The following is a 14344-nucleotide window of genomic DNA, read 5'->3' on the forward strand; positions in this document are numbered from 1 at the left end:
GAATGAGAAACAAGAATTCAAAAAAAAAAATGAGGACAGGCTTGGGAACCTCCAGGATATCTGTAAACATTCCAACATCTGAATTATAAGGGTACCAGAAGGAGAAGAGGGAGAGCAACAAGTGGAAAGTTATTTAAACAAATAATAAAGGAGAACTTCCCCAATCTGGCAATGGAAATAGACTTCCAGGAAGTCCATGAAGCTCAGAGAGTCCCAAAGAAGTTAGACCCAAGAAGGAACACACCAAGGCACATCATAATTACATTGCCCAAGATGAAAGATAAGGAGAGACTCTTAAAAGCAGCAAGAGAAGAGGAGACAGTTACCTACAAAGGAGTTCCCATAAGACTGTCAGCTGATTTTCCTAAAGAGACCTTACAGACAAGAAGGAGCTGGAAAGAAGTATTCCAAGTCATGAAAGGCAAGTACCTACATCCAAGATTGCTCTATCCAGCAAAGCTTTCATTTAGAATGGAAGGGTTTCTCAGATAAGGTCAAGTTAAAGGCATTCATGATCACCAAGCCCTTATTATATGGAATGTTACAGGGACTTATCTAAGAAAAAGATGATAAAAAACATGTATAGTAAAAATGACAGCAAACTCACAATTAACAACCACACACCTAAAGCAAAAACATAAGCAAACAACTAGAACAGGAACAGAACCACAGAAATGGAGATCACATTGAGGATTAGCAACAGGGAAGTGGGAGGAGTAGAGAAGGGGGAAAGGTACAGAGAATAAGTAGCATACATGGTAGGTAGAAAATAGACAGGGGGAGGGTAAGAATAGTTGGGAAATGTAGAAGCTAAAGAACTTGTAAGTATGGCACATGGATATGAACTAAATGGGGGGATGTGGGAGGAGGGAGGGATGAGGGAGGGTGGAGGGGAGTGAAGGTGGGAAAATGAGACAACCATAATAACATAATCAATAAAATATATTTTTAAAAAAAATACTTTTTATTATCTTTCAGTTTTTCAAAAACTCAGGGCTTCTCCATTTCTTGATTTAATTGTAATTGTTGTTCTTGTTTTTAATACAAGAAACAGCCCTCTGATGGGAAGGCAGTTTTGGAGTTTGAAAATGATGAAAATTACTGAAGTACAAGGAGACCTGAATATGCATTCACATATTTATTAGTACCAGGTCAACATAATAAAATATAGATGCAATTGTTTACCAGACATTTCACAGGTGGATAACATAACATTCTGTGGTTTACTAAACACATTAGAAATACTCTGTTTTTCCCTTGTTCTTTGGTTAAATGTGGGGCAAAAAAAATCTTTCAATTATGCTGATTTGCTTTTATCCCTTGTCATGTGATTTCAAACACCCTGGTGGAGAATGATTTGTTCTGTCCCCATCAAAGCTGAACTAAACAGTGGTTTTAAACATTTATGTTACAGTTGAGTTTTTACTATCTAGAAAAAGTTAGGTACTTGCTGACCCCAGCTGAATAACATTTTTCTTCTTAGACACATGAAAACTTGACCTTATCATTGGTCTAGCAGATCTTGAAGAATCAGGTTCAGTGCACCACAGCTGAAAACTGAAGAGTAATATTTATCAACATTAAATATATACTTGGTGAAGTAGCATAAATATTTCTTCATATAAACATAACAAAAAATTAGCTCAGAAACCACTGAGCACATGTCCAGTATTGTCAAAGTCACCTGTAAATACCAGCTTACACTGAATACAAAAGCACCTTCTACTCTGACTCTGGCCATCATGGAGGTTCTATACAAATATAAGGTTTCTCCTCAGCTTCCTTCCTCCATCTCTCTTCTTTCTCTCTTCCCACACAACCCAGCCAAAGGAGAAGAAGGGACTCCAACAATTACAGAAGTATCAAAAATGACACCAATAGCAGTACCCATCCTCTCCAACAAAATAGATCATTTAGGATTTTGGTCAATTCAGAGAAAAATAAAACATATTTTTTCTCAAAACGTAAGGAAATCAGTTTGTAGCATTACATTTAAAAGTGTGATTTTTCGTCAGTGACTTCCTAAACCCTAGCTACTAGGTGAAGTTCTCAGAATAAAAACCAGGAAGCACTTGCGAAAGCTAAGTAACAACGGTGTAAGGTTTTTTACTGAGAAGATGCCAGGTAACAGGAAATTAAACACCAGGTTCTCCTTCATTCCCACCCCCCACCACCCACAGGGTCTTCTATTTTGCAATATGTATTGCTGTGTATGGCTTTCAAACAAGACACTATTATGAAGTTGTAAGTTTTGGTAGCACAAATTTTGTTTGGACACATTCAGAAATGGAAGATTAAATTTAAAAATGTGGATGTGGTACATTTTTTTTAGCTCAAGAGCCCAATTTGACTTCTTCTGTTGAAAATAACAACACAGAGATCATTTACACTCAAACTCTTGTCAAGCCATCATCCTTGACCTTAATTGAAAGGCTGTCCATGGTGTCAAGACCTGCTGGGAAGGCCTGGCTGCTCTCCACTGCAAAATTTCTGGGGTGGCTTTTGTAAAGCAACAATTCACTAATTTGCTTTTCTTGTCTGTTTCTCTCTTCCAAAGCAGGAGTTGCCAAATTTCTTTTTTTTTTTTCCCACCAACAACAATGCTTAGAGAATGATTTTTTTTCTCACATATATTGAGAACCACAAATTGAGGGTATCTCATTCCTGACAAAATAAGATAATAAGAAGCTAGGAAAATTTCTGGGCAAATGGAATGGGGAAACTGAGACAATAAAATTAAACAAAGCCAAATAGCTGAGTGGAAGACCTTTGGAGAGAATATATAATGACCCTGGCCATAAACCACAGGCCTCTGGAGAAGAGAGGAAGAGGAATTCTAATGCAAAAGGAGAGAGAACACCAGAACAAAGAATCCAGCTTGGGAGGAAGCTACAAGACTTCCCTTTCAGCTCTGGCTCCCAGGAGAAACAGCACATCTGTGCTCCTTCTAGGAATTTCCACCTCCCAAATTCCTAAGTTTCCCTATAGATAAACTTGCTTCTGAAAGCTCAAGGTAAGGTGAATGTTAGGGTTTCAACCCACCTTTTTGTCTGATATTAATAAAAACACAGTTATAATCCAATCCCTGTCTCTGCTTTTTGGCTCAGCAGTGACAGGCAGCAAGCACTCTGGACTTGGCTGTCCTAGGGTTTCAATGATTTGCTAAAGATAATAATACTGATAGTTAACATTTGGCAAGCACCCAATCACATTTCAAGTGAGGTATTAATCATCCAAAATAATTTTCATTTTATAGATTTTACAGAAGAAATTGAGAAGCAAAAGTAAAGTAACACTCCAAGCTCACATAATTGTTTTGTTCAGGGTTCAGGTCAGGCACTTGGTCATGATTATCAGAAAATAAAAGTAGAAGTAAAACATGGAAAATAGTGACATGGTTCTTAAGATTTTTTTTTAAAGGAAAAACAGTTTTTGACCTGGATTTTTAATATATTTTTCTTCATTCAACATCAAGTCTCCCCTATGTGCCAAGCACTATATGTATGTATGAAACACTCCTGCCCTCAATGAGTCTGGGCAAATGAGAAAACAAAGTTTTAGATAGTCCAATTGTCTGAGGTCACATTGTTGGAACATACTAAATCCTGGGAGTCAAATATAGATCTATCTGACCCCAAAGTAGATGCTGGGGTAAGGAGTTTGAATTTTATCATGAAAACAGAGCAATTGAATGATGTGAAGTTGAGGAGTCATGTCAGATGGTTAATAAAGACTTCACTCAGGACAATAAGGGAGATTAAAAGAAGCAAAAATGTAACCTTGCACACTGAGATTTGGCAGCTTTTTGCTCTTTTATATATGACCTAGTGATTTGTGTTGAAGGAAACAAGTTTTTATTAGCAGGATTCCAACTTTAGGGGAGGAGTTAGGGCACTCCTGCTCAGAGTTCTTCTCTCCCACAAGACTCAGAACTTGTCTTACTCCCCAAAAGACCACAAGCCAAAACCATGCCCAGAAGTTCCCCATTTCCTTACCTGCTCTTAAGGTGGTCACACAAACAGATCTCCAATCTCTCTGGCATGTGCACTTGCAGGTTTTGTGAGGTTGGAGTTGCTCAAGAAACCAGGTGGACTCAGTGAGCTAAGGAGCAGGGCTTATTAGCGGGGAATAAGAGGGACAGTGGAGCCAACCTAGGGAGGCTGGGACGTGAGGGAAAGTGGAGAAAGTGCAGCCAACCTAGGGAGGTTAAGACTCACTCAGTTGTTTTTAGGGTAGGGTTTTTAAGCACAAAAACCCATGAAGGGCAACTGGTTGGGGTGTCAGAGTCTGATTGGCTAGAGCTGGTTGCTGGGTTCCATTTTTGCTGACCATTGTTCTTGATACATCTTGTCAGGCTCAAGTTAAAGCTGCATCCTGTTGTGCCGACAGGCCAACCCCGGACCCCAATCTTAGCCGAGCATCTGTTTGTCCTGGGGGGTTGGCAGGCAGTTTCCCGCTTGGTGATTCCATTTGTCCTAGGCCTACCTAGGTCTGTCAGGTTTCACAGTTGCCATCCTCTTGCAGCAGCTCTCTCTTTTAGAATCTGAGATGTGCTGATCTCAGTCTCCATGTAGCAGTCCAGGATCCATGTGCTGTGCTGCAATGGATCATAGTGTCTTAGAGGCTGGGGCCCAGGGAAGCACATGTCTCAGTGTGGTTACCCTGCCTCCAGTGAAACAGTGTGCAGTCAAGACAGGGGCCCCAAATAGGGATTTGGAATGGAGTCCAGAACTCAAGGTGTCTAGGAAATATTAGAAAGACATATAAGATGTCCTCACCCCTTCCCCCTCAACAAGTGTCAGTTGGGGGAAGGGACACATGGAGCAGGAGCATGCAGAGCTGTTTTGTACAGCAACAGCTTTGCAGCTAATCCATGGCATGGTCATTTAACATATCTATAGCCTTTGGCTGGTCACTTAGCTATGTTAAATAGCTGTGGCCATGCTCTGAGCCAGGAGAACGGAAGGAACTTACCCCGCAATATATAACTGGGAGGCAGGTTCCCGAGTTACAGTGCCTGCATGGGAGCTTGGAGGAGATTGGTTCCACACCATGGGGCCATGCCTACCCAGACCCACTATGGCAGCCCAGTAAAGCTGGAAGGATATTCGAGTGCTGGCAAGTGTAGCCAGCTGTGGGAGGAGTCGGAAATGGGGCTGCAGAGGAAGATTGGTGTGGGGATTTAAACCCAGACACAGCAGCCATGTGAGAGAGGACCAGGCGGCTGTGGCAGTGCAGAGAGAGAAAGGGACCATGCAGCTGTGGCAGTAGAGGAGAGGACCATGAGGCTGTGGCAGTGCAGGGAGAGCCACGCGGTTTTGCCAGAGTGGGCACCCCTGAGGCTACGTGAGAGAGAGAGAGCCACGAGCTTCTAGCAGAGTGGGGACCCCTGTAACCATGTGAGAGAGCCACGCATCTCTCACCAGCCATCTGGTTTCGCCAGAGTGGGGATCCCCGCAGCTTTAGTAGGGGGAACCACCATGAGGCTTTAGAAGAGGATTGCCACTGGCTTCTGGCAGAGTGGCGACCCCCATCCCCGCAGCTTTGGGGGGAGATCCACCCAGCTTTGCCAGAGTGCAGACCCTTGCAGCTTTAGTGGAGAGAAGAACCATGCAGTTTTGGTCAGAGTGGGGACCACTGTGCTCTGGTAGAAGAGGACCACGTGGCTTTGGGGTGCTCACTTGGGCCGCGCAGCCTGGGAAGCAGGAGAGACTTTGCCTGGAAGAAGGGTGAAAGAAAGCTTGCCAGTAGGCCATGAGAAGGTGCCACATGGCTTTGGATTAATTAGAGATCCTGTCTGGACGGCAACACAGCTGATGGTGCTGGCAGCCTAAAACATGGACGTTTGCTTCTTTTCCTGGGATACGGTACCCCAAATTAATGCAGGGGGGAGAAGAAAGCACAGTGGGCATCTGTGGGTATCCAAAAGGACTTTGATATTTTAATGAAGACATTAGGTCACTACTTTGAGTCTGCATAGCATTAAATAAACATTTCCTTTCCTTTTCACAAATCTCTGGCATTGAGAGACATCTTTCCTAAGGCAGCAATTGAACTTAGTGGGGGGGGTCCTTTCGGTAATAGTCTATCAAACCTGCCTTGGCCTTGTGTGTTCTGTAACACCAGGAGTGGGCTTCCATCCAGGCAGGGTCTAACCCCCTGGTAGGGCCTGGCATCTTCCCGTTCAGTGAGCAGGGCCAAAGGCCCAGAGGCTTAATACATCTAGAATGTCAAAAGCTCAGAGAGTGAACTTGAACCAAGTTCCAAAGTCCCATACCAAGAAAGCAACTTCTCTGGACGAAGCAATGAATCGAGAGCAAGAGAGAGCAAAGAGAGCCAGTTTGTGCCTCTTCTTTCAAAAGGCCCTCCCGAAATCCAACGTGTGCAGGAAGCTAGTGGGAGTGTCCAGCTTTTCCTGTGGTACGTCAATGTCTGACGTTTTTGTCAGCTCCCCAGTGTCTTTAACCCTCTTTCAGGTGCCATTTTTAGCAGGTCAAAAGTTCCCCAGTCACACATAGGCCCATAGGCATCTGTTCATCTAGGGTGGGGCATCTGAGCCCACCCCAGCACCAAGCTCCTGCTGGTGCAGGTTGGCACAGCTAATTTGTCTTTGTTTACAGTTTGCCTCTGGCAGCAGCCTCCTTCCTTAGCCCCTCCCTTACAGAAGGCAAGGCTGCATTAATCTGTCTTTGTTATGAAATGTCCTTTAAACACTGTACCTTCCACTCCATCAGCATTTGTCTGCCTTGGAGAAATCAAGATATTTTTAATCTACTGCCTGGGCAGGCTCCCCCCAACCCCTCCCTTTTGCTTGGGGGTGGGGTTCCCCTGAACCTGGGTTCTCTCCTGTTTTCCAGGGACCTCTGCTACAACCTCCCTGGTCACAACAAGGCCAATTAAGACACTTTATATTCATCTAGGGGAGAAATGAGGGTTCAAACTAAAGGTAGTGACAGTGACTGGAATAAAGGAAAGGAGTTGAGGTCATCTGGGAAGTAGAATAGAATTACTTGGTGACTAGATGTGGAGAGAGAAGTGAAGAGGTGAGGCAAAAATTTCTGCTAGATTTCTGGCTTGGGGAACTGGGTAAAATAGCTGGGACTTTCTCTTAGAGAATGCAGGAATAGAAATAGGTTTGCAGAGGAAAATAATTTTTGGCTCTGTTAAATGAACCAAAATGAAGCTCTCTGGTTGAAAGCTGGATATGAACCATTTTTGCTATGTTCATTTTGTGATATCCAAACTTACATTTTCAAAAATAGCACACATTAGATCAAACCAGAAAAAGTAACTAGGGAAACTTCTTAAAACTAACATGCTAAGAATATCACATTTTTGTGTAATCGCTTTCATGGAGTAACTTGGAAGCTATGGTTTTACCAAATGAGGCATCCTATGTAAAATAAAACAAGTAAAAACATTTAAAATTGTATTGTTCTTAGAGTATATAAAAAGCAAAGCCATGGGTATAGAAGTGTTGCTTTGAGTAGATATGTATAATAAGAAAAAAGAAAACTTGGAGAATAGGGAGATTCAAGTGACATTTCAGTGAAGTCTGCTAAGGTGAGCAGTGGAAGCCAAGACACGTGAATATACCAGAAATGACTGATCAGCTGAGTCTTATGAGGTTGGGGATCACATTTGCCTTTTGTTTCTCTTACAGCAGTGCTTACCCCAGTGCCTGGCCAGTAGGCATCTTACACATAGAGTCAAATGTTGAGACGGCAGGAAAGCCACAAATGCCATTTTTTATGGCAACTAGATGATTGGGAATGTGTGCCAGCAGGAAGGCAGGCAGTGAGTAGAAATAGGAGAGCAGAAAGTGAAGTCCAAAAGTGAGGGCTTCTCTTCCCAACTACTTGGCTGAGAAAAGAGATGTGGTACTAGTTAAAGGGAGAGACACTGTTAGGAATTTTTTTTTTAAGATGGAAAATTTAAGTATATTTATATGTTATGTGGTAAGAGCCAATGGAGAAAAAAATAGTTTAAGGTTATAGGAGAAAGGAAAATGAGTGAAGCAAGGCCCCCAAGAAGGCAGAAGTGGATGCATTCCAGAGCAGGGGTAGTTTAACATGGAATTATAGAAAAGCAATAAAGAACAAAGGAGTTATGTGGCCATAGAGACATTTCTGGTAAAGATTTAAGAAGTTTTAATTTCAGATCATCTTATGTGGCTACTTTGGGTCTCTAAATTTGTAAGGCCCACCATGCCAGCCTCTCCTGAGCTTGTCAGATTTAGTATGTGACCCCTTTTGTGTCCACAGTTCAAAAACCTAATAGGAAAAAAACTCTGATTATATTTGTACTCCAAATTTGTGGAGCAGGCCCTATTACCCTAGTCTGGTGATTTCAAATTTTTCATTTTATGGCATGCATAAACTAATCACTAAAACTCTGCAGCTCACCAAAAAAATATGTTTTCCAATCCGACCCAAAAAATAGGTGTAATTTTGATTCATTCACACCAGATGCCTATTGTTGTATTGGCTGTTGCCATTTTTTCTATTTGACAATCTAAGTTTAAAGAGGTCAGTGTCCCTGACTAAATAGTTTTAAAAATTCTTCTGGCACACCACCAGTTGAAAATCGCTGCCCTAGCCAAGTCCCTTTCTTTTAGAAGCTTGGGTTGGCATCTGCAAAATAGGCTGTGGTATCTCACAAGGTCCCTTCCAGGCAGTAATTATAACAATTCTCTTGGAACCAGGATTAGTGTTGTTAGCTGATTTCATCACCTTAAAGTATGCTCCTGTCCCCATTTTACCGATGAGGGTTGTGGACTGAGTAATCAGCTCACATTCACTGTGATCGTGTATGCACCTGTGGGTCCTGTATGTTTCCTAGAGCTGCCCTTCCCACTACATATCCCACAGCTCAGGTAAACTCTTCTTCAGTTACTCTTTGGATTTGGGGGAGGAACAGAATTTCGTAGTTATAGTCCGTTGGTACTTACCCAGTGGAGGCTTCCAGATCAGGGGTAGGGGGTAGGGACTGGGGGCAGCTTTCTTTCCCAGTCAGAAAGTGCCACCTATATACTTCAGGGAGACATCATGTATTGGGCGGTATGGGGTAAACCAAGGCTAGAAGTGCTATCACTACCAAAACCCCGCACAATACTCCGAGTTCGCGCCAATCGGTCCCCTCAGGAAAAAGAAAGTAAGGGTAGGGCCCCGGGCAACCACGTATTTTCTGCGCAAGGCAGCCGTAAAGGCGGGGTTTCAGGGGGGCGGGGCGCAGGAACCTTGTGGCGGGAGCTAGGAGGAGGCGGCCTGCTATCTCTGGTGGCGGTGGTTTGGAGCCACTCTTCTCTCCCTCCGGTCCTCCCCGCTTCCAGCCTCCGCCTCCAGACCCGCAGGCCGCTGGGCACGGAGCCCATGAAGGCGCGGGCTCCCCCGCCGCTTTTGCGTCCTCGCAGTACAGCGGGAGCGCCCGGAGCAGTCTAAGGCATGGCTGTAGCCTGAGCTTGGAGCGGCAGGAGAAGGCGGCAGCGGAACCCGAGGCCGCAACCATGTCTGAGAAGCGCGCGAGTGCGCAGGCCGCAGGCGGCAGCTGGGTGAGCTTGGGGTTCCGCTGCGTGGCTCAGATCGAGGACGCGAGTCAGGGGACGGGAGGTTGGGCCAGGTCGCGGTCAAAATCCAGAGTCTCTTGGGTGCGGGGCACGGATGTTAGGCAGGAGCGCGACGGCGCCGGGGCTGGGCCAGGAGCTTGGGCTCCTGGAAAGCCGGTTCCGGGTGAACCTGTGTAATTCATCCCGAGGCACTTCTAGCGCTGCTCGTTGCTAGACAAAACTATGTTTTGATTATTGTTTCAAAAAGTACCAGACGGGACCGTGAATGTAAATAAATTGGTTCTTCCTAAGTTTTCCATTTATGAGATAGTCGATACCCTTTTTGTGGTACAATTTCTGGCCAGTCTGCTTAGCGGATGTGTGGGAAACCTTTAGAACTGTCATTCGGCCCTCCAGGGGAAGTTGGCATTGGAATCTGGCAGCCCCTTTCTGCTCCATGATTTCTAAGCAATTGCAGGAAAATTTGGGGAACAGGATTTCAGATGAAGCTGAGGATCCCAGGGCCTGACAGAGGAACATGTTCAGGTCTGTCTCTTTTTCCAGTTAAAATGAGGTTCATATGGCATCTGAAGCCCTGATATAATTGGCCTGGATTCAGCAGAACAGGTTTTGTCAGTGGCACTATGGTTTCCCATGGTGGAACACTACGGATACAGAGTCTGTCGTTTCTTAAAGACATTTTCTTTTTCTTTTCTTTCGTTTATTTAGAACAGGGAATATAGAAATATTACCATAAACAGAAACTCTTTAACACCAAGGAAACAAACGTTTTATCAAAGAAAAATATTAAACATAAGATTATCGGCTTCAGATTCTTAGTTTACCTTCCCAAATTTGCTTTTAAAGAATGCTAAATGATTATATTTGGTCACGTGAGTCCCCATTAGTAGAACTGAGAGGACAGGTGAAGTGGGAAGAGTCCTAAGTAGAATGGAGGCAGCAGAGCTGGCTTCTAGTCCTAGTTCTGCGAGAACGAGTGTACACCAGGCAGGGTGCTGACACAGCCTTGCCACTCAAAGCCTAATCTGTAAACAGAAGCCTTGGTAATGTTGAAGGCCCCTCCCTGCCAAAGTGACTTCTTATTGAAAAAGCATGGGGGAGGGGGGCGGGTGGAATCTTCATTTCAAAGATAATATTCCTAGAATGTGGAACATTTGTCCTGGTAGGGGAGGAAATGCTATATAATTGGTTTTTCTCATTTTGTTCCTGATTATGTGAAAAGTAGACTGGCCATCTTCCTGCCCCCTAAACAAAAACCAAACTGCCAGGTCTTCCTTCCGTTTTTTTTTTGTTTTTTTTTTTAATTGATACACAATAATTACAGATCAGTGACCAAAATAGTAGCTTAAGAGGTAGTATCCTTCATTACTTTGCATACTGCCTACAACATTCAAATACATTATTAAGTCTAGCTAAGTTTACCAGGTAAAGATTTTAGGTTTTATCCTTCTCTGCATTCCTGTGGTTCAGTTCCTTAGCATTTTTGACCTAGATTTTGACCGTCTCTTGAGACTATTGTTTATGTCACCATCAGTCTGCCTTCAACAGTATGTATTGCAATATTGGTGTAATCTAACATGTAAATATGATTGTTCCTGCTCTCCTTGATTTTTTTCATTGTCTCCCCTTGGCTTACGGAATATAAAAATAACCTGGCAGGTTGAAGCATTATAGTATGGCGATTAAATGAGTATGCTTGGAATCCCAGTCCCCACCATTTATTAACTGTGTAATTTTGGGCAAGTTACTTAACCTCTCTGAATTAATAATAATGTTTACCTCAGAGGATTGTGAAGATTACTGCAACCCAGAATCTAGTAAGTCCTCAATAAACATTAGCTGTTATTTTTCTTATTTCTCAATATTTTTGGCATGAACGATTGGTCAGAACGTATGGGGATTCCCTGACTAATAAAAGTATTCAGTCCTCTCTTATTTACTAATTTACAGGAACTAGAACCCACCCTAAAAATGAAAATTGTTAATTGTGTGCTTAGAACAGGAACTTTTGAGGAATGTTTACTTAAAGAAACCCAGACAATTTATTCTGGAATTCCTTCTGTGAATCCTGATGCTAATTTGGGCACAAGTAGATTTCCTGTCCATTCTTTTCTCATCTCTAATGGTATATAAAGTCAGTATTGATAAACTGCAGTGAATACTGAAAATGAATTTTCTTGGTGCTTGCTATACTTGTGAAATAACTAGCATAGACAGGTGGCAGAGTCCAGTCACTGGTCTTTTTGGAATGTATGGTGGCTGTGAAAGCAGTGAATGTCTTTAATTCTGTATGTTCATGTCATATGCCAGGACCTCCAAATTATTCATATTTGCTGCTTGCATTTTCTGTTTAATATCAGTTTCAGGTGCTATTTTCTACAGCTCCCAGGACTTCAGGACTTAATCTTATTTTAATGTGTTGGAATTTTCTTATAGCTTCATTTCATGACTTCAGATTCTTAGATGCTACTAATACTCTATGGAAACAGTGCCTATATATAAAGAATTGGCTGACAACTTTTTTCTACCTTGTTTGGCAAAGAGATGTGTTGACCTGAAAAAGATTTTGGCAAAGATATGTATTGACCTGGATAATAGAAAGGAATCAAGTATTTACTCCAAGGAATTATTGCCTTCAGAAAAAGGGAGGTGTGAATTTTTTTTTAATATGCAACACATGGATGGAAATTCTTTTTCTGCATATATATAACAAGCTGTTGCATCATTTATTGAAAAGACTTTTTTTATTCACTCTATTGCCTTTGTAACTTTTTCACAATTTAGCTGTCCATATATGTGTCAGTCTATTTTGGATTCTGTTTCATCTTTACATCAATACCATGCAGTGTCTGTTACCGGAAGTTTATAATAAGACTTGAAACAGAGTTAGTTCTACGACCTTGTCTTCTTTTAAAGTTGTTGTGGCTTTTCTGGTTTCTCTGCATTTTAGAATTATAGAATCAGTTTATGAATTTCTACAAAAAATTAAAAGCCTGCTGGCATTTTCATTGGGATTGTGTTAACCCTGAACATTGTTTTGGGGAAAATTGAAAACAATATTGAGTGTTCTCATTCATGAATGAGGTAGCTCTCCATTTTTTTTAGATTTTCTTTAATTTCTCTCAGCTGTGTTTTGTAGTTTTCAGTGTATAGTTCTTTCACAACAGTTGTCAGATTATTACCTATTTCATATGTTTGATGCTGTTATACATGTAATGTAAATGTAATATAGATGTAAGTTCTTAAAAATGTTTAAATTCACAATTGTTTGTTTTCAGTATATGGAAAAAGAGTTGATTTATTTTTAATTGCCATAAAATACACAAAACAAAATTTACCATTTAATCATTTCAAGTGTAGAATTCATTAGTGTTAAGTATGTTCACATTTTCATATAACCAATCTCTAGAACTTTTTCATCTTGTAAAAGTGAAACTTTATGTCCTCTAAACAGTGACTCCCATTTACTCCATTACCAATCCCCTAGTAACCACCATTCTGCTTTCAGTTTCTGAGTTTGACTGCTTATAGATACCTCATGTAAGTGAAATCATATACTATTTGTCTTTTTTGTGACTAGCTTATTTTACTTATCCATGATATCCTCAAGGTGGTTGGTGACACATGTTGTCTTCGCTGATGAAGGCATGCATGACATATGACTTTTCTTCCTTTAAGACTGAATAATATTTCATCTTTTGTATATGTAACTTATTTTGTTTTGCTTTGTTTTTTAAATATATTTTATTGATTATGCTATTACAGTTATCCCATTTCCCCCCTTCACTCCCCTCCATCCTGCACACCCTTTCCCACTCACTTCCCTCCCCTTTAGTTCATGTGCATGTGTCATACTTATAAGTTCTTCAGCTTCTACATTTCTCATACTATTCTTGTGCACCCCCTGTCTATTTCCTACCTACAATCTGTGCTACTTATTCTCTGCACCTTTTCCCCCTCTCTCCTCCTCCCACTCCCCTGTTGCTAACCCTCCATGTGATCTCCATTTTTATGGTTCTGTTCCTGTTCTAGTTGTTTACTTAGTTTCTTTTGGTTTTGCTTTAGGTGTGGTTGTTAATAATTGTGAGTTTGCTGTCCTTTTACTATACATGTTCTTTTTTTATCTTCTTTTCTTAGATAAGTCCCTTTAACATTTCCTAAAATAAGGGCTTGGTGATGATGAACTCCTTTAACTTGACCTTATCTGAGAAGCACTTTATCTGCCCTTCCATTCTAAATGAAAGCTTTGCTGGATAGAGTAATCTGGGATATAGGTCCTTGTCTTTCATGACTTGGAATACTTCTTTCGAGCCCCTTCTTGCCTGTAAGATCTCTTTTGAGAAATCAGCTGACACTCTGATGGGAACTCCTTTGTAGGTTACTGTCCCCTTATCTCTTGCTGCTTCTAGGATTCTCTCCTTCATTTTTACCATGGCTAATGTAATTATGATGTGCCTTGGTGTGTTTCTTCTTGGGTCCAACTTCTTTGGGACTCTCTGAGCTTTCTGGACTTCCTGGAAGTCTATTTCCTTTGCCAGAATGGGGAAGTTCCCCTTTATTATTTGTTCAAATACATGCTCAATCTGTTGCTTTTCCTCTTCCCCTTCTGGTACCCCTATAATTTTGATGTTGGAACGTTTGAAGATGTCCTGGAGGTTCCTAAGCTTCTCCTCTTTTTTTTTAATTCTTATTTCTCCATTCTTTCCTGTTTGGTTGTTTCTTTCTTCCTTCTGGTCCACTCTATTGCTTTGAGTCTCAGTTTCCTTCCCATCACTATTG

At 41.7% G+C, this 14344-nt stretch overlaps 1 protein-coding gene and 1 long non-coding RNA gene across 2 annotated transcripts in view; one reads left to right on the top strand and one right to left on the bottom strand.

Moving 5' to 3' along the window:
* Positions 1 to 997: 997 nt before the first annotated feature.
* On the bottom strand, positions 998 to 9148 carry LOC123822740. The gene is made up of 3 exons (XR_006786414.1): positions 8951 to 9148; positions 3996 to 4597; positions 998 to 1557 (listed from the first exon to the last, which is right to left on the bottom strand). It is a non-coding gene; the product is annotated as an uncharacterized LOC123822740 (long non-coding RNA).
* A 78-nt stretch (positions 9149 to 9226) lies between these two features.
* Positions 9227 to 14344, top strand: part of MFSD14B (major facilitator superfamily domain containing 14B) — a gene marked incomplete at its 5' end in the record, with an annotated part of 129975 nt that continues 124857 nt past the window's right edge. The window contains one exon of the mRNA XM_045844778.1: positions 9227 to 9550. Coding sequence (XP_045700734.1) covers positions 9227 to 9550 — 324 coding nt within the window. The remainder of the gene's footprint in view (positions 9551 to 14344) is intronic.

Source organism: Phyllostomus hastatus, unplaced genomic scaffold (assembly GCF_019186645.2).
Source record: "Phyllostomus hastatus isolate PE091 unplaced genomic scaffold, TTU_PhHast_1.1 phas_contig_41, whole genome shotgun sequence".
Taxonomy (NCBI): Eukaryota; Metazoa; Chordata; class Mammalia; order Chiroptera; family Phyllostomidae; genus Phyllostomus; species Phyllostomus hastatus.